This window comes from Phyllopteryx taeniolatus, chromosome 6 (genome assembly GCF_024500385.1).
Source record: "Phyllopteryx taeniolatus isolate TA_2022b chromosome 6, UOR_Ptae_1.2, whole genome shotgun sequence".
Classification (NCBI taxonomy): Eukaryota; Metazoa; Chordata; class Actinopteri; order Syngnathiformes; family Syngnathidae; genus Phyllopteryx; species Phyllopteryx taeniolatus.
In genome coordinates, this window is record NC_084507.1 from 10,454,626 (window position 1) to 10,474,323 (window position 19,698).

Below are 19,698 nucleotides of genomic sequence, written 5' to 3' on the forward strand. Positions count from 1 at the left end.
ATACCAATTGATTTTCATAGTGCTAGTTCTAGTGCTATGCAGTTGTTGCTATCAAATATCATAATATTGTAACTCTCGTCCACCATACCAACATTGCTGCCAAAGTTAAGTGATACCTCAGCCAAGGCGCAGTGACCACAGTGAGCCCAGTCTGCAGAGTTAAAGCTGGAGTTAGTCACTCCCTCCCCCTCCTAGTGTGTTTGACCACGCCGCAACTGTCGGCGCCACCGAGTCTTCTGTGCCTCCCACCGTCCCCACACAAGCTTTAACTTTAGCACATATGCACGAAAAGCAGCCTTTGCCTGGGGATTCACAGTTTTTCACTGGAATATTTTTAGCCTGCGTGTTTATGGTGGTCGGTTGGTGTTCAGTATGCGTGATAGGGATGTTGCATTTGACTATCTGCTCTGTATTCCTGATGCCATGTTGTGGGATTGTTGCTCCTTTAATTATTCTCTCATATTAAAGGATCAAAGGTCTCTGCCACGGTGGAACCTCTGCACATCATTAGAATGGTGCACGCATGCTCTGCAATACCACCTCTCTGTGTACGCATAGTAACACTGACACACATTGAGAGCATACCTACGAAGAACCAAGGAGAGTGGGGGTTCGCTATTTGCGAGAGATAGGTATTGAGAGCCGTTACATTCACACTGGCGGACAATTTAGTCTTTAATGAACCTAACAGGCATGTTACGCAATCACTGGGAGGGGGACAGGCAAACTCCATACAGGAAGGTCACAGCTGAGATTTGAACCCCAAGCCTCAGAACTGTGAGGCAGACATCCTAACCACTACACCCAGTGATTTACAATTGAAAAATCTCACGGCACACCAACAAACAAAAATGTCACAAAAAGTGGATACATTAATTACTGTATGTACTTCCTGCCATCTAATTGAAGACCATTCATTTGTTCTGTCACTATGCCACGCTGGCATAAATAGATGAACAAAGATACATTATTTATTGTAAATTTAATTTGTTGAGCAATTAAGTAAAATGTGATACTTTCCCACGACACACCTGAAGAGCGCTCATGGCACACTAATGTGCCACAGCACACTGGTTGGGAATCAGTGCACTCGACCATGATTCCCAACCACTGTGTAATGATGATTTGTAGTAAATAATGATTTTTGTGAAACTGAAAGGAACAAAGTGAAATTGGATAATTTCTTGCAGGACGCCTGGTCTCCAACAGCTCACAATTGTCTGTCATTTAATTTTCAATAAAATGATTTTCTACAATAATGCATCTTTGATCAAACAGTGCCAGTGACTTAGTGACAGGCAGAACAATTAGGAGCTCTTGACAGAAGATGACAGAAGGTACAATTACCTTTGCCATTTATACATCAGAACAAGAGTTTTGTGTTTTACTAAACTGTGTTTTTCACACTCAATAAGTAAGTCTGCATAAATTGAGATAAGATCACCCTTATTTCAGTACATATCCTTATTGTGACATTTTGTTGTCATGTTTCGAATGTGAAATATGTGCCTTGGCTCAATAAAAGTTGTGAAACACTGCACTAGATCACCACACTGCCAGAGCAAAAAATTATTTTCTTTCTTTAAATCATAAAATCAAGAAATTAAGGGACTCTGTTCTGAGCTGAGGGCGGGACGGTGACCGACTGGTTAGCATGTCTGCCTCACAGTTCTGAAAACCCGGGTTCACATACGGCCTCGCCTGTGTAGAGTTTGCATGTTCTCCCCGTGCCTGCATGGGTTTTCTCCGGATACTCTGGTTTCCACCCACATTCCAAAAACATGCATACTAGGTTAATTGAAGACTCTAAATTGCCCGTAGGTGTGAATGTGAGTGCTAATGGTTGATTGTTTATATGTGCCCTGCGATTGGCTGGTGACAAGTTCAGGGTGTACCCTGCCTCTCGCCCAAAGTCAGCTGGGATAGGCTCCAGCACATCCGCAACCCTCGTGAGGATAAGCGGTACCGAAAATGGATGGATGTTCTGAACTGGACTGTCGTTTGGTCAGTCTGCCTGTCCAAGGTCTGGTTTAGCGAAATGTACATTTTGAGTTACAGTTTCATTTGGAAAAAATGCCGGGGACATGTTCAAGATGTTGCTCTGTCACTAAACTACACACAATTCCATCCATGATGTCGCTGTGGTGTCACCCTCTGCTGCATGGTGGCTGCCTGGCAGGCAAGAGCGGAGTGTAATTAGGGCGTACACGAACCTACCAGGCCCCACCGAGGATGGGGGAAAGGAGGGAGGGGAGAAACAGGTTGACATCGGTAGAGCACGTTGTCACTGTAATTGCTGGCATGGGTTTATCTATTAAACCCAAAAAAAAAAAAAGAAAAGAGTACTCTGGCACATTTTGGCTGCCGTGTCATCTTTTTTGTTTAAAATGTCTTAAGCAGAATCCCTCGCCGTACCTTGGCCAAAGGTAGAACCCGGAACCCCTGGGTTGATTTTGACTGTTGGTGCTGTAGATCCTCGGTGCCTTGGACCAGCTGCCTCCTTTCTAGATAGCCTGCTGGCTATCTGCCACCCTGTGTTGATCAACTTAATCCCATTCATTCTGCCGCTGTCTGCGTTTTTGTCGGCGATGGCTCCTTTTCAGCTTTAATTGTGGCGCTGCCATGAATATCCATGCAGCTCCTTAAGTACAGTTCAGTTGTATATAACTTTAATACATTTGCATTTAATACATTATTCTTTAAGAACTGATCATTTTTAAATGTTTATTTAGGTATTACTTTTTTTTACCGTCAATACAGTAGTTTAAGCATAAGTTTAAAAAAAATCCTATTTTTAAGCACAGTGTTCAAAATACATGGCTGACAAAAATATTAAATATACATTTTAGAGTGAAACATTTTTATTACCGCTACGGCATTTTAATGTCAGGCATTATGGCGGTTTTTGGAGAGCTAAGTATTTTTTAGGCGTTACTTGATGTAAAAGTTTGAGAACCACTGGAATAGAGAGGAGTCCGCCTCTGAAGACTTCCATGAGACCTGAGCATGTTGTGTAAATCAGGGAAGCTCTGTCTGCACTCCTTTCCTCAAGTCCTCAGCTGTCCACCTCCTCCTTCCATTCCACACTCTTGTTCCCCCTCGCTAACTCCCTGCACCCGTTTCCCTCTCTCCTCCGCTCTGTCACCCCTCTATAAAGACTCCCACTGACAGACCTGACCCTTCCTGAGCCACATCCGGACCTTCCGTTTTATTTTTTTCACCCTTGTTTTCTCTGTGCGAAGAGAAGACTAATTAAAGTCTTCCACTTGGTTGTTCCGCCTTCTGTGTGATAGTCTGCACTGGTAGACTCTCTGGGGTTCACTAATTAAAACATTTAACTTTCTTTTAATTTTGTTTTGTTTTGTTTGTTTACCTGTTGGTTCATGCTCACTTGTATTTTGCCTACCTAATTAGGGGTAGTTGCATGCCTGCAGTGAACACCATGTACCTCCAAGCAGGAAAGTCCAGACTCTAAGTTATCCTGAGGTGTGAATGTGAGGGTGAATGGTGAGTGAGTTTTCCTGTGATCCACAAACGGTATAGAAAATAGACGGGTGGATGTTTTTATACCAAGCAATTTTGTCAATCACATGCAAATCAATTGATTTACTGTCACTGCTTTGCATCAGATGGCACTATTCTTTCAGTAGAAAGAGCTTAAGAAAATCTGTGATTGCGGGACAGCCCGCCCCTGCAACTAGTGATGCGGTCACCTCCATACCCGCCTGAGCGAAGTTCATCATCCGTTTTGCAGGGCATAATTTGCATTTTTCTAAAAGTGTTGTTGAATGTGTTTACCTAAAAATGTCTCCACAGGGCTTCGACTCAGAAGGCTGCTCAAGTGGTTTTGGTCTCGTAGTATTTTTATGAGCACGGATGCTAGTATCGCCACAGGTGCCTGTTTCAACAAATCGAGATTGGCGTGGTGAGAGCCAATGTGAGGGATGAGGCTATGTGCTTGACACTTAGGGACAGGAATTTAATGCTGGAGCTCTGAGCTAAAGAAAAAAAAAAAATAGTTGTAGTTGAAGTGAGGCAAAACCCAACGGCCAACAAAAAGACACCCACTCACAAAGGCACCAAAGTTCTGGGAATACACAAGTATGAACTCCGTCTGTGGAACCTCACTCCATTCACTACACAATGACAGCTTCATTTAATTTCATGCAATTAACAAAATTGATACATATATATTTTTTTGTTACCAGGAAAATCCATTATGAGGGAGCATAGGTGTTGACCCAAACCGGGGGACCTCATTCCATTCGGCGAGTCCTGGTACCTATCGGCGATGAGTGCCGGTATCTGTACATCCCTACTTTCTTGTAATACGTCTTCCTGGTTACTGATAGACAAAAATATTAAGCAATTTTGTTAATCTCATCGAATCACATGAATCATTTTAAGTGAATGGAGTGAGGTTCCACAGTTCAAACACCTGTGCATGCCCAGAATCCTACCTGCAACACTTGGAGTGTTTTTTTTTAAACCTCAGAGCTCCACCAATTTCAGCCATTCCTGTCCCTGAGTATCAAGCACATAGCCTCAACCCTCACATTGGCTATCACCACGACTGTATCCCATTCTCGTCTTTTCCTGTTGCTGTTTTTCACACTCAGCCTTATTATTCCACGCCAACTTCCCTTGCTTCCTTCTGCCTCGCCTCCGTCTCAGTCCATATTAGATACATACATGGGTAACTCTTTAATATACTGTAGCTGACTGGAAGCCAGGAATCTGCACTCTAGATTCTGCACCTCTTCTGTTCTGTTCTGTCTTGTCCACAAATTATTGTGCCGAAAGCCAGTCAACCTCAGCGGAAGGTGTGCTCATGCATGCCAATCATGCCTGTGTGTACACTGTCTGCTTATTTATAATAATAATGCATTACACTTATATAGGGTTTTTCTAGACACTCAAAGACGCTTTACAATTTCATGCATTATTCATTCACTCCTCAGTTACACCGTGGTGGTAGTAAGCGACTTGTGTAGCCACAGCCGCCCTGGGGCAGTCTGTCCATTCTGCACCTACAGACCCTTCGACCACCACCAAACATCATTCGTAGGCAATGTGGGTTAAGTGTCTTGCCCATGGACACTGGGTTACGAACCAGCAAGCCTCCAGTTGCAAGGCGTACTCTTACCCTTCAGCCTAGCCGCCGCACTGTATAGGTGGAAGCAAGTAATACAGACAGGTTTATTGTACTTAATCCTCTTAATTGGCATTGATTTATGTTTTAGTGTCACTTCCCTGACACTTTTAAAATATTGCCTTCCAACATGTCACTCTCATGCATGATAAGAAAATAAAATAAAGTTAATCCCTGAGAAGGCGTTAGCAACATTCCATGAGGCATGTAGGAATCCTGGAATACCCTTTCTGTGTAGTTGCATTCTCTTTCCATTCAGTCTCCTATTACACTGTGCAAGTGTCTCAGCAAATCTTCAGCCCATTGTGCCAGTTCTTAACTGACCTTTTGCAGACTTTAGGGATCTTTCCTCTGTGGTTAAAGCCAAAAATCCCTATTGATTTTAACTTGGTGATATGCAACACAAGAGCAAGAAGAGCGGCCCAGCTGTGATTCGAATTGCTATGTTTGTTTCCAGCGCTCGACCGCTCACAATTTCCAACTCGTCTCCCGTCGGACTTTTAGGGATAATGGGTCTGTGCCAAAGCAAGAGCCCTATATTACTACTACTTAAATTGCATTGATCCCCATATTGAAGATCCAAATGGATATGCACTCTGCTGGGCAAGAACACTGTTGATTTTAAATGGCACATGAAACATAATTGGTTGTATTATAAATACTTAAGTGGGTTTTTCACATGTAAGGCAGGCCTCCTCTGGTGAGCGCCATGGGACATCAAGGGAGGTGCAGCAGCTTGAAAAAAATAAAGAAAAAAATAACGTTTAACCCTTCTAAGCTATAACTTCAGCAAGGCAAATGCCTTTTTTGAGGCTCATTGCGGCAAAGATGCAGCAGCTTGAGAAAAATGAAGAAAACTATATTTGTAACACAGCTAACTTTAGCTAGGCACAAAAAAGAAATAGGTCCTGTGAGGCTCAATTGTGCCATAGGTGGTGCAGCAGCATGAGAAAAATTAAAAAATTTTGCTGCTCAGCTACATTTGCATTGGCAAATACATATTTTGGGCATTATGCTAAACTGTGAGACTTACTTTTATATTTTATTCTTTTTACTTTAAGCAATTTTCCTTAGCATTAAACCTATTAGATTTTAAATGAAGAAATCCAAGATGTTCACGAAAGTGGTTGACTACATTTCCTTGATCTCGTTTTGGGGGGGGGTTGTTGATCTCGATTGTTTCAAATATTGTTAAAGGAGTTGGCAGAATCTGTTTGTGACTGTTCTGAACTCCGGTTTCCATGCCAAGGTTGGCAAAATAAGGCTGAAGGATTTTTCATTACCTGGATGTAGCACGACTACTTATAGGGTAACTGACCCCACGTTAAACTTTTAGACAGGATACTAGTTGAAACTGAATCAATACTACAGTGCGTCTATCTACCTACTGTAACTACCTCTCTCTAAGCTAATGGCACCCAATACTGCTAGCCATTTTGCCTCAATTGGACTTTAACTTGAATTAAATAGATCCACATAATTCTTAACCATGAATAAATATGGCCATCTGGATGACCATCCTGCTTTTGTCATTCTTTCTTCCAGGTTAACAGCAGGCGAACTGTCCATCCAGGTGAACCTGAACGACTACCTGGACTTCTATTGTCCTTACTACCCCAGCAAGCAGACGCTGGGCCCCAGGCAGCCAGAGACGCTGGCCCTCTACCTGACAGAGGAGGCCGCCTTCCAGGGCTGCGTGGAGACCACTTCGGCCATCAAGCGGTGGGAATGCAACACCCCCTTCGCTCCGTTCGGCTCGGTGCGCTTCTCGGAGAAGATCCAAAGATTCACCCCCTTCTCACTGGGATTTGAATTTCTGCCAGGGCGCCACTACTATTATAGCTGTGAGTATGACGCATGTGTGGGACTATGTGTGGTCACTGATCCAAAAGACATGAGGGCTTGCCATTATTTAGAATCACTTTGTCTTGCCGATCCATTCAAGAAAATATGCTTTGCTTACAACCCCAATTCCAATGAAGTTGGGACGTTGTGTTAAACATAAATAAAAACAGAATACGATTTGTAAATCATGTTCGACCTATATTTAATTGAATACACTACAAAGACAAGATATTTAATGTTCAAACTGATAAACTTTGTTTTTATCAAGTAATCATGAACTTGGAATTTTATGGCTGCAACACGTTCCAAAAAAGCTGGGACAGGATCATGTTTGCATCACCTTTTAACAACATTCAATAAATGGGAACTGAGGACACGAATTGTTGAAGCTTTGTAGGTGGAATTCTTTCCCATTCTTGCTTGATGTACAGCTTCAGCTGTTCAACAGTCCGGGGTCTCCGTTGTCGTATTTTACGCTTCATAATGCGGCACATATTTTCAATGGGAGACATGTCTGGACTGCAGGGAGGCCAGTCTAGTACCCGCACTTTTTTACTACGTAGCCACGCTGTTGTAACACGTGCAGAATGTGGTTTGGCATTGTCTTTCTGAAATAAGCAGGGGCGTCCATAAAAAAGACGTTGCTTGGATGGCAGCATATGTTTCTCCAAAACGTGTATGTACCAGCATTAATGGTGCCTTCACAGATGTGTAAGTTACCCATGCCATTGGCACTAACACAGCCCCATACCATCACAGATGCTGGCTTTTGAACTTCGCGTCTGTAACATTCCAAATGGTTCTTTTCCTCTTTGCCCCGGAGGACACGACGTCCACAATTTCCAAAACCAATTTGAAATGTGGACTCATCGGACCACAGAACACTTTTCTACTTTGCATCAGTCCATCTTAGATGAGCTCGGTTCCAGAGAAGCCGGCGGCGTTTCTGGGTGTTGTTGATAGATGGCTTTTGCGTTGCATAATAGAGTTTCAAGTTGCACTTAAGGATGTAGCGCCGAAATGTATTGATTGGCATTGGTTTTCTGAAGTGTTCCTGAGCCCATGTGGTGATATCCTTTACACATTGATGTCGGTTTTTGATGCAGTGCCGCCTGCGGGACCGAAGGTCACGGGCATTCAATGTTGGTTTTCAGCCTTGCCACTTACATGCAGTGATTTCTCCAGATTCTCTGAACCTTTTGATGATATTATGGACCGTAGATGATGAAATCTCTAAATTCCTTGCAATTGAGGAACATTGTTCAACTATTTTCTCACGCACTTGTTCACAAAGAGGTGAACCTCGCCCCATCTTTGCTTGTGAATGACTGAGCAATTCAGGGAAGCTCCTTTTATACCCAATCATGGCACCCACCTGTTCCCAATTAGCCTGTTCACCTGTGGGATGTTCCAAACAGGTGTTTGATGAGCATTACTCAACTTTCTCAGTATTTTTTGCCACCTGTCCCAACTTTTTTGGAACGTGTTGCAGCCCTAAAATTCTAAATTACTGATTATTTGCTAAAAACAATAAAGTTGATCAGTTTGAACATTAAATATCTGGTCTTTGTAGTGTATTCAATTAAATATAGGTTGAACATGATTTGCAAATCATTGTATTCTGTTTTTATTTGTTTAACACAAAGTGCCAACTTCATTGGAATTGGGATTATACGTTGAACATGATTTGCAAATCATTGTATTATGTTTTTATTTGTTTAACACAACCCCCCAACTTCATTGGAATTGGGGTTGTAAATAACCCGAAACGTTTTTAAGTCTATTGATAAGTTTTTCAATTCTTTTTAACTTGACAAACTATTAAAACTGCATTCAAATCATACAAAATGCGAATTGGATTCAAACATCCTCATTGAGGTTCACTTAAGTTCTTCTTATTGTATTTCTCCCACCTATGCTCCTCCACCACACCTCAACAGAAAAGAATAGCAGACAGAGAACATCTTAGTGACTGTAAAACCTTTTTTTTTTTTTTTTTTTTTTTTTTTTTTTTTTTTTTTAATAACTTCCTTTCCTTTTCAAGAAGACTTGTCAGTGCGAGCAAGAGAAGTGGGTGGACGTGAGACAAGGCAGGGAATAAAAGGGGTGAAGTGAATACATGGTGTGCAACAGTGACAACACACAGGGAGAGACTGAGGGCCTAGAAAGTGTCTGAGGAACAACTTTGAGATCAATACGGTCAGACTGGGGGGCGGGGGGTGTTATCTTGAAGTTCTAATGCCCCAAACGCTGAAGTTGGACCAACATTTTGGTGTGATGATGGCACCTCACTACACCTCATTTTAGCCAGCATCAAAGCACTGTTGATGCTTCTGTTTTGACAGGTTTATACTTAGTTTTTTGTTACCGTTCCTTTACGCTGGTCCCTGCTCATTTTTGTGCTTCTCAGACATGGGACACTCATCAAATGAGATCCCTGAGGTTGAATTGGGCATCATGCCCTGCAGTGTGAATGTAGCCTGATTGTTTGAAAATTGGTGTTTTTACAAGTTGTGAATGCAAACACGAACATGCACTTCAGGTACATTTTAAATGAAATCATCAGTTATTCATATTTAATGGTAATGTTTAGAGGTGCAACGATTTATCGATCAACAACTAATCGATTAGCAAACTGACAGCGATTTTTGATCATCGATTAATCGTTTAGAGCCATTGTTTAACTTCAAATTGTCCCAATCTTACGAATTTCAGCCTCTCAACAGTGGATATTCTCAGATTTCTGTAGTTCCCCATAAAATCAGACTAATTGTCTTTGCGTTTCCTCAAAATAAGACATTTGCCAATTTTCTGACATTATGGACCAAACCAGTAACTGAATCAAATTTGTGCATTTTCTGCACGTCAATTTGAAATAATGTCTTGTTTTTTTTAATAAGGGGATAGAAATAAAAATTATAATCCATTCCATTGATGAATAATTTTTTTTTTTAAAGCTTATTCAGTTATTAATACAGTATAATCATTAGCTGCAGCCCTAGTACTGTTGTCGGATGAGTTTAACTTCCACTGGTGCCAATAGCGATCCGGACTTTTCTCTGTATCATCTTGAGAAGTTTACCACCCTGCTCAACCTCAGGTTAAACTCACAAGGAGCTTCTCCTGCCTTTTGGCCCTCTACTGCCTGGCCGTTTATCAGCTGGTGGCCAACGCCAGCTGCTCCTGCACAAAAATGGTGCCTTAGAAGGAGCAAGGTGTTGAGCAGATAAACATGCTGATAGGTGCCTTTCTCAAGAGAATACTTTTAGTTTGACAGAAAAAAATTGCGAGTAGGTGAATGGTGAGGTGCAAATTGGTGGGGGTTTACTGTACGGAGTAAAGATGTCGCCTGCTACGTTAGCAGCCATATGCTTGTCACTTGTAATCAAAAGGTAGTGTTATGTTTTAGCATTTTACATGAAATTAGTGGTTGATTACATGTAACACTTCGGTGACAGTTAATGTAAAAAAAAAAAAAAAAAAAGACTACAATGGAGGGAGAGCAAACAAAAGCAAGGGATAAAAGGAGGAGGAGAAAGCATCTTTACATAAATTACTAGTGTAGTAAGCCGGACAATGGAGCTTTGTTGGTGTATGAAAGCAAGGCTCCACAATCACGTTTATTATGTACACACACACAATCTGTAGGCTATTGTGCTTGTTGGGCCACTTCAGAGAAAAGCAACAATGGAAAGTAGCCCCTCCTAAAACCCACCAACCCTCCGCCGGGTTGGACCACTTTGGGCTCTGAGTGTTTGTGTTCGGTCAACATGAGTGATAAAGTTGGTCCAAAAATGCATCTCTTGTGTTTAGGATGCGCCACTGGACCGACTATAAAGGCATTAGACAACAATAGAGTTACATACACTAATTCTATTAGTTGCTTCAGTCTGAGCCCGGCTCAGTCTGCTCCCACACCCTGTTCAGCTCACAGACCACCATCTCTGGCTCGTCACGCAGCCCTTCTTCCAATCAAACAGCCTGTTATCTTAAAGCAAAATTGTCAAAATTTCATCTTGAAATAACACCTCAGAAATCTTGTTATAGGGAGAATAGCATCTCTTTTTTTAATTTTAGTTCTGCAAAATGATGTTATGGGTTATTGGCCACTAAATTAGGTACACTTGCCCCATCTATTATATCTGCAGTATAATCAATGTACTCTACAATCTACTGAAGTGTCTAGTTGGCATTTAGAAAAGAGAGTACAATCACTCTATTGTCATAGACTGACAGTTTGAATGCCTGTTTGTCGTACGAGGGATGCCAACGGCTTTTTCTTTTTATGCTTCAGTTCTGGAGATAAACATGGACTCTTGGGGAAAACCATTCATGTGATGGATTTGAATACATTTGTATTAACTACAGTATAAAAACATAATTTCTCACAAAAAAATGCATAATTTAAATGACATAACTGAAGTGAAGGTGGCTGGTGGTCCCAATCCAAAAACGATAATTGTCCCACTCTCTCCTGTGATGTGATCGGGGTGGGGGTCATTAACGCCTTGCACTGAAGTCCTCTCTCCTTCCTTGTTGTGGCTCAGCTCTGCCTGCAGATGAAGGCCCGCCGCTGCCATGTATGAAGCTGCGTGTCACTGTGTGCTGCGAGACCGGTGAGTGTGCGCCTCTTTTCATCAGCTACCACCTTTCATCGTTCTTTTGGTCCAGCTGAACCCCCTCCCTCCTTCCCCACAACCTCTGTGTTTCATATTTCTACAATCAGGGCTCTTTTTCATGTCACTGTTGCCCTCATTTCCCCATTATTAGTCTTACTGTTTCATTTCCATCCATCCATCAATCCTTTTTCTTCCGCTTATCCGAGGTCGGGTCGCGGGGGCAGAGGCTTTAGCAGGGAAGCCCAGATTTCCCTCTTCCCAGCCACTTCATCCAGCTCTTCCGGTGAGGTCCCGAGGCGTTCCCAGTCCAGTCAGGAGACATAGTCTCTCCAGCGTCTCCTGGGTCGTCCCCAGGGTCTCCTCCCAGTGGGACGTGCCCAGAACACCTCACCAGGGAGGCGTCCGGGAGGAATCCTAATCAGATGCCCGAGCCACCTCCTCTGGCTCCTCTTAATGTGGAGAAGCCGCAGCTCTACTCGGAGCCCCTCCCAGATGACAGAGCTTCTCACCCCATCTTTAAGGGAGACCCAGGACACCCTACGGATTAAACTCATTTTGGCCACTTGTATCCAGGATCCTCACCTATGGTCACGACCCGCAGCTTGTGACCATAGGTGAGGGTAGGAACGTAGATCGACAGGTTTCGGCTTAGCTCCTTCTTCACTACAACGGACCAATGCAAAGTCCGCATCACTGCAGACGCTTCGCTGATCTGCCTGTCAATCTCCCATTCCATTCTCCCCTCACTCGTGAACAAGACCCCAAGATACTTGAACTCCTCCACTTGGGGCAGGATCTCATCCCCAACCTGGTGAGAGCACTCCCTTTTCTGACTGAGGACCATGGTCTCAGATTTGGAGGTCCTGATTCTCATTCCAACCGCTTCACACACTGCTACGAAACGCTCCAGTGAGAGTTGGAGATCATGGCCTGATGAAGCCAACAGAACCACATGATCTGCAAAAAGCAAAGATGCAATAGTGAGGCCACCAAACCGGACCCCCTCTACGCCTCGTCTGCGCCTAGAAATTCTCTCCATAAAAGTTATGAACAGAATCGGTGACAATGGGCAGCCTGGGTGGAGTCCAACACTCACTTTAATTAACTAATTCGGACTTGCGTGCCCGTATCCTGTTAAAATCCCAAAATGATCACTTCAAAATCATGGCACAAACGAAACGTAATAGAGCGCGCAACCCCCATAATTGGATTGTTTTTTTGTTTTTTTACTTCCCCTCCTCCATTGGCTGTCACCATCATTCCCCTGCTCTTCATCTTTCAGTGTGAAATTCCCAGACTTGATCTAATCCAGTGCTCGCCTGGAGTAATGTTAGTCTTCCAGTCCACTGAGCTGCCCCTTCGGGTTGGGAATGTCGCCCAGCTCTCACTGTTGGAATCCCTGTGCCACTTGTTCGTGTGTGTGTGTGTGAGTCTCTCTCTCTCTCTCTCTCTCTCTCTCTCTCTCTCTCTCTCTCTCGCTCTCTCTCTCTCTCTCTCAGAGACGTCTGTCCCAGTTCCCATCCCAAGTGCTATCTGCAGGGGGCTCCTCATGCCAGGCTGGACTGGGGACACTAGGGCCAAAGTTCACAAAATCTGTATTACTCGGTACTAAGTAGAATAAAGAAGGAAGCCTATAATTGTTTCCTGATACTTGTGGGTGTTTATTATTGTAAAAGTAAATAGGTTTTTGTTATATTATGGAACCTGCTATTCATTAGTAATATGATAGTAACTGTTTGTCTTGTGAGGCTATTGAGCAGAAATGAACCAGATACACTCGCTGCCCAGCTCATTAGGTAAACCTGCACTGACTAGTGTGATCCAATACAAGAGCTCAAATATTAAGCTTTTTAGGTTTATTACCTGTTAATATTTGATGAATGTACTGTTACATGTGGGATCAGTAGTGTTGAGATGCTGATACTTAATTGGATTGTGGAAGTGTACCTAATGAAATGTCCATTTAGTGTGTGTTGGATCACACAAACTTGAAGTGACTCTCACATTTCTCTTATTTTTTTTCCCCATCTCTCTCTCATCCTGTCCGTTAACCAAAACTAATCCTGACTAAATTTGCTGCTTCCCATACCCCTTTCTTTCTCTCTCCTCCGCTCGTCTGTCGTTCCTCAAGTGGCACTAATCCATCCCTTCTCTCTGTCTCCTGCACTCTTTTCGCCTCTCCTCCCTCACCCCTCTTTTTATGATCTTTCGCTAGCGGAGCAAAACTAATCTCGGCGTGTCCGTCCACGCCGGAGTTCCTCCCGACTCCGCCCTAGTGCTCCGGCGTGTCGTAGGCGCTTCCTAAGCCTAAACCACTTCCGTCGCTGTTGGGCTGCCATGCTTGGTGTGTGTGACAGCGACAATACTCCGAGTATTGGGAATGCGATGAGAGATGGAGGAGTGCAAAAAGATGCAGGAGCAAGTCGGAGGCTGTCTAGATATTCATTTGGTTCTGTGGTGATGCTCCCAGCTCAAACTCTTGTTGGTGTTTGTGTTTTTGGCGTGTGTGTGTGTGTGTGTGCGTGTGTGTGTGTGTGTGTGTGACCCACAGTAACAGAAGCACTTGTCCTCCATCTCCCCTGAAATGCATTTTTCCCATGATTAACAGACAATTCCATGCAGGGATGCTCTGTTGTGGGCAATCAGCTCACACACGCGCACGCACACACTCGTTTGAAGGGCGGCCACGGTGACATTGCTCCAAGGTCGCTCAGCAACAGCCCCTCTATGTTCTCTCCAGTGTGCACACGTGTGTTTATGGACTTAATTTAACCCAAAAACACACAACGCAGTGGGCAGGAGCGATGCAAAAGTTTCTTAATGGCAACGTGTGTGTGATGTTAATTGCCTCCATCCTCCAGTACCAAGAGTAATCTACAGGTATATTTCAAGGTTTTCAAGGCTGGAGGTTAAAATCCCAAATGTGCTGAATATGTACAGGACCAGTCAAAAGTGTGGAGACAGCTTCTCATTCAGTAGCATGAGAAAGTATAGCCAAACTTGTGATATAATTTTTACATGCAAAAAAACAAAGGAACACAAGGTCAAACTGTCGCTATCGTTAAACATTTCATTAACTTTGCAGATGATGCTTTAATTTGAACAATCCTAATTAAGGCTCGTTGAACTTGTTATTCAGTCATAGGCACGAGGCCGCTATGTATTAGTTAAGTTAATAAGCCCCAACAAATTCTTTGTTTTATTGAACAAATAATTTGCACCACCACAAAAAGCTCCATAACTGCTTCCATTAAAAGCATTTTAACGCGCAGACTTTGTACACTGCTACACTGTGTTATGTGGTCCAAGGACACGTTACCAAAGGCACATACTGCCTACCACCGTATCAACATCGTCATTGAACTGCTCATCGGAAGCTGACACTGTCTGCCTGTGCTAAACTGTGCATTCAGCAAAACTCAATTCTTATACATTTCATTTTGTCACGGGATGAATAAGGTGTCTTGTTACGCTTTCTCTATCTCTGTATATATTTAGCTATCTCTCTAATCATCTCTTCTGTATATATATCTATCTCTCACTCTATCGCTATATTGTTCTAGATCACTTTCTAGATGTCTCCATATATCTAGCTCTATACACTATCGTTATAGGGCTCAGACTCTCTTTTTAAATCCCCGTTAAAATCAAATCAAATTGTTACTCCATGTACTATTCCGAAATAAAGACAAGTCATTGTCCATCAAATGGAAAGTCCAATTTGATTATTTGGAAACTGTGGAGCCCCCTGGTTACCTCCCGGTCACACTTTTTTTTTGTCACAACACCAAAAACGATTTGGGCAACGTTTTTCATACTTGTTTATATGCATGCAAATAGAAATGAAATTTCCGTGACTATGTCATCTTTGTTGGTGCAGTACATGCTCCTGCGACTGTAGTTCAGATTGAGCATGAGTGTATTGTTCAGGTGGATTTGATGCATTTGCATATTTTGATGGCGTCTGGCTCAAATAGACAGGATCTATTCAGATCTGAAGAAATCCACTTCCATGCAGTTTCTGCCATAATCGTGGTGGAGTGTCTAGCTTTCCCCCCCATCACCACTGGCACGATTGAAGCCAGAGAAGTTGCTTGAGCCTGTGTTGCATCAGACAACAACCCTCCCAAAAGAGGCACACTCCTTCGTCCTCGCTCACCTTCTTCTTTCAGCATCGACTTCTCCCCTTAGAAACTCCTCCTGTTTTGTTTAGTCGCCGTCCTACTGTGAGAAGCCATTAAGGACCAACTTCCCTTTCACTCTAATTGATTCCTTTTCTCTTTCCCAATCTTCTCCCTTCTTTTCCTGTCATTCTCCCGCTGTGAGCCTCATCTTTTTCACTATGCAGTGTTTTTGGCAGGGCAATGTTGCTGCCTTCCTTACAAACCTCCCTCCTCCAATCATGCCCGAATACCTTTGGACCCTGTGAACTGGAAACGCACACACACACACACACACACACGTACCAACCCATCTTTGCTAAATCTCCAAACCCAACACTCAAACTTCTCTTTCACACCTCTTTCGTGAATTGATCGATTTCTATAGAATTATCTTTATTAAAGGAGTGCGAAGCGTCGTCAGTTAGCATTAGCTGTTGTGTTTTTAAAATGGCGGCATCCTCATAGCTGCAATGGTGGAACAGTGTGGCTTTTCCACACGTGCGCACGTTTAGCCACGGTGGTGCTGCACGTTGCAGACTGCAGTGCGGAAAAAGCAGCAGAGACGCCACGGTCGCCATTTTGTGGCGAGGCTCGACGCCACCGCTATTGTGAGCAAGTGCTGCTTTTTTTTTTTTTGTGCGCACAAAGTCGGGTCACAACACACGTGACACACACACACACACGAGTCAATGCGAGGCATTTTATTCACTGATTTGCAGCGCACACCATGTGGTATCGCACACGTGCAAAAAGTGTTTGACTTGAAAATGTTTTGGAAAGCTGAATTTATAATTAACCGTAAAATAGATATGTAATTGTTATAATTCTTCTCTGTAATTTCTGCATCCAAATGTTTAAACATGTTATGTGACACTCATTGAAAGACTTTAATTTTAACCACACTAAATCATTGTAGACATTTTATATTAATTTCTCCACCTGTGTATTATAATGAAAACATTTTATTATAATTCTCTAAATTTGTTTTTATCATCAAGCTTTTATTTTTGCATTTATTTCAGTATTTTTCATATTTCTGTATTTATGCGACGTGTAAAAAAAAAAATAATAATAAATAAATAAATTATACTTAGATAATACCAATATTATGAGTATTTTTCTTTTTTCATCAATTTACCTTATTAATGTTTTGCTTTTTCTCAAGACATTTCATGGTACTAATTTTTATAACAGTTTGTCTTATGAACTATTTTTAATGATTTTTTTTCCTCCCTATGATTGGCTAGACTTAATCACATGGTACTACTGCCTATTCGTAATGTGTGTTGCATTAATCTTGACTTTTAACTTTAGTAACCTTTTCTAAATTATAAATCCTTTTATATTTATTGATTCATAATCCATATTTACAATTTGCATTTAGTGATGCCCCTAATTGCGATATGCTTGTGTATTTATTCATTATTTTAATTCATTCTTTGTTGTCTTACTATCATTACCTTCACTGAATGGCTGTTGCTGTTATTTTATTTTATTTTTATAAACCAGTTTAATTTTGAACTTTTATTGCTTTGACTTTTTCCAACTTAGTAGGTGGTTATTCTATTTATATTTTTGGGGCACCACAATGAATATAATCATTAATCAAGGAGTGAAACAACCCAAAATATTTTCGAAGCATACCTGAACAATGGAGGATTTCAATAAAACACATCAATAGTATATATTTTTAAAATTATTTCTTTCTTTCTTTGATTTATCTCAGACACACACGCCCCCGCACACACACTGTGCACCAGGCCAAGTCCCAGCATGCTATTTAATGCCTCGTTAGCCCCAAGATGGCCGTTAGTTGTAGACAATCACCAGAGTAATTTTGAGCGACAGACGATGCTTGCAGGTGTCACACCCATAAAGAACACAGACGTCGTCCATTTAATGAAGAAACACAACACGTGACTTGGCCTCATCAGCTCAGACGCCGGGGGGCAAGGACAGGTGGTGATTTATTTATTTATTTATTTATTTTGTGGGGGGGGGGGGGAATCGTAAAAACATTGATGCAGTACACACTGCAATGGGTGTGTTCTTGTCTTTCTGTGTTTGTGTGGAACCACCCTTCTCATAGCCTACTCTTTTGTGTGTTGACCTTTTTTTTTTTTTTTTTACTGATCCACACAAGAAAAATAGTGTGTGTGTGTGTGTGTTTTCGTTCGTGTGCGATCTTGTATTTCTGTCTGTGTAGCACCGCTCTTGTCTTTCGCTGTTTTGTGGAACCACCCTTAAAATTCTAACTTTGTGCGCTTGTGTTCGTGTCTTTGTATGTTTGTGTGTCACTACCCTTTACATCCCTTGTATGTGGGCGCTTGTTTTTGTTGGCCGCTCCACAAGGTTTTTCACTCTTCGTGCAGCACATCCGTTGCTATCCCAATATTGAATGTGCGCTTGTGGGGACATTTTGCACGCGTGCGTGTGCGTTGTTCTGCCGTGTCCGTGTGTCCTCTCAGGACGACACGAAAGTATTTTAACTGTTTCCACCACCTCTTTCCAACCAACAGCATCCTTTGTCAGCACACCCCCTGCTGACAAAGTGTCGGCCAGACTCTGTCGTCCATCCTGCCGCTCTCCTTCCCAGATTCCGTCCCCTTTTCTCTGTCTGACCTTCCTAAACTTCTTTTCTTCCGCCCTCGTTCGCGCTTTCAAGCTCTGTCCACTTCTTGGTCTCGCTCTGTCATTTTGCATTTTCGCCTGTTTTTTTCTCCTCCCTTTTCATTTCCTGTATCCTGTCTGTCTGTATATAATCCCCATCACTGTAACGCTCCCTAATTTCCATAACACTTCTCCTTTTCCTGTTGTTTCTTGCTCCATTCTTCCCAACCTTTAAGAGAATTTGCTGAGAATGGCTTAAGGATTTAACAAAAGATAAATGTCTCCCTTTGCCCATTTGTCTGCCTCTTGCTGTTTTTACCTCTCCCAACTGCACTACATTTTTTGGGAGAGGGTTAAGCATGCAAACATGATGAATCAGCAACTTCTTTCGAAAGTTTTTCTCATTCTCTTCTCCGTTTCCACTCTCACAGCTTCCAAGGGCTCCAAACAAACACAAGGTGAGATTTTTCACCAGTTTTCAGCACTCGGAGAATTGCAAAGCCAAAAGAAAAATGAAAATTTAAGAGAATACATTAACATTTTAAGTGTATTTTTGTAGTCATAATATAAGAAAATGAAAACCAAATAGTAATAATATTTAAAAAAAAATACAAACTTAAAAAATAATCAAGTTGTAAAATTACAAGAAGCAAGGCATATATTTACAAGAATAAAAGTGTAATATTTAAAGGGGGGAAAAACATTTGCTACAAAGACTACAAGAAGATTTTGACATTTTGGAGAATAGAGAGAGAGAGAGAGAGAAACAGAAAAATGCATGAATTAATGAGAATTTAGTGAAATTATTGTTAAAAAAAAATACACAGGAGGCACGGTGTGTGACTGGTTAGCACATCTGCCTCACAGTTCTGAGGACCCGGGTGCAAATCCGGCCCCACCTGTGTGGAGTTTGCATGTTCACCGGGCTCTCCGGTTTCCTCCCACATCCCAAAAACATGCATAGTAGGTTGATTGGAGACTCTAAATTGCCCGTAGGTGTGAAAGTGAGTGCGAATGGTTGTTTGTTTATATGTGCCCTGCGATTGGCTGGCGACCAGTTCGGGATGTACCCTGCCTCTCGCCCAGAGTTAGCTGGGATAGGCTCCAGCATGCCCACAATCCTTGTGGATGGATGGATGGATGGGAAAATACATATTTTTACAAAATAGGCATATTGCAAGAAAAAAATGAAAGAATAAGTGATGACAGAAAAAAACAGGAAAATTATGTCAGGAAATTAAGAAATTCATGCATTTTAGAAACTAGCTGTAATAGAAGAAAATATTTTTTTAGATCTAGTTGTAGTATT

The 19,698-nt window shown here is 42.1% G+C and overlaps 1 protein-coding gene across 2 annotated transcripts in view; it reads left to right on the forward strand.

Annotated features, from left to right (window-relative positions):
• Positions 1 to 19,698, forward strand: part of si:dkey-246i14.3 (ephrin A4) — a 46,773-nt gene that overhangs the window by 23,406 nt on the left and 3,669 nt on the right. The window contains exons 2-4 of one of the 2 annotated variants that reach the window (XM_061776659.1): positions 6,698 to 6,996; positions 11,545 to 11,613; positions 18,821 to 18,847. In XM_061776659.1, coding sequence (XP_061632643.1) covers positions 6,698 to 6,996; positions 11,545 to 11,613; positions 18,821 to 18,847 — 395 coding nt within the window. The remainder of the gene's footprint in view (positions 1 to 6,697; positions 6,997 to 11,544; positions 11,614 to 18,820; positions 18,848 to 19,698) is intronic. The other variant, XM_061776660.1, reaches the window with a different exon arrangement.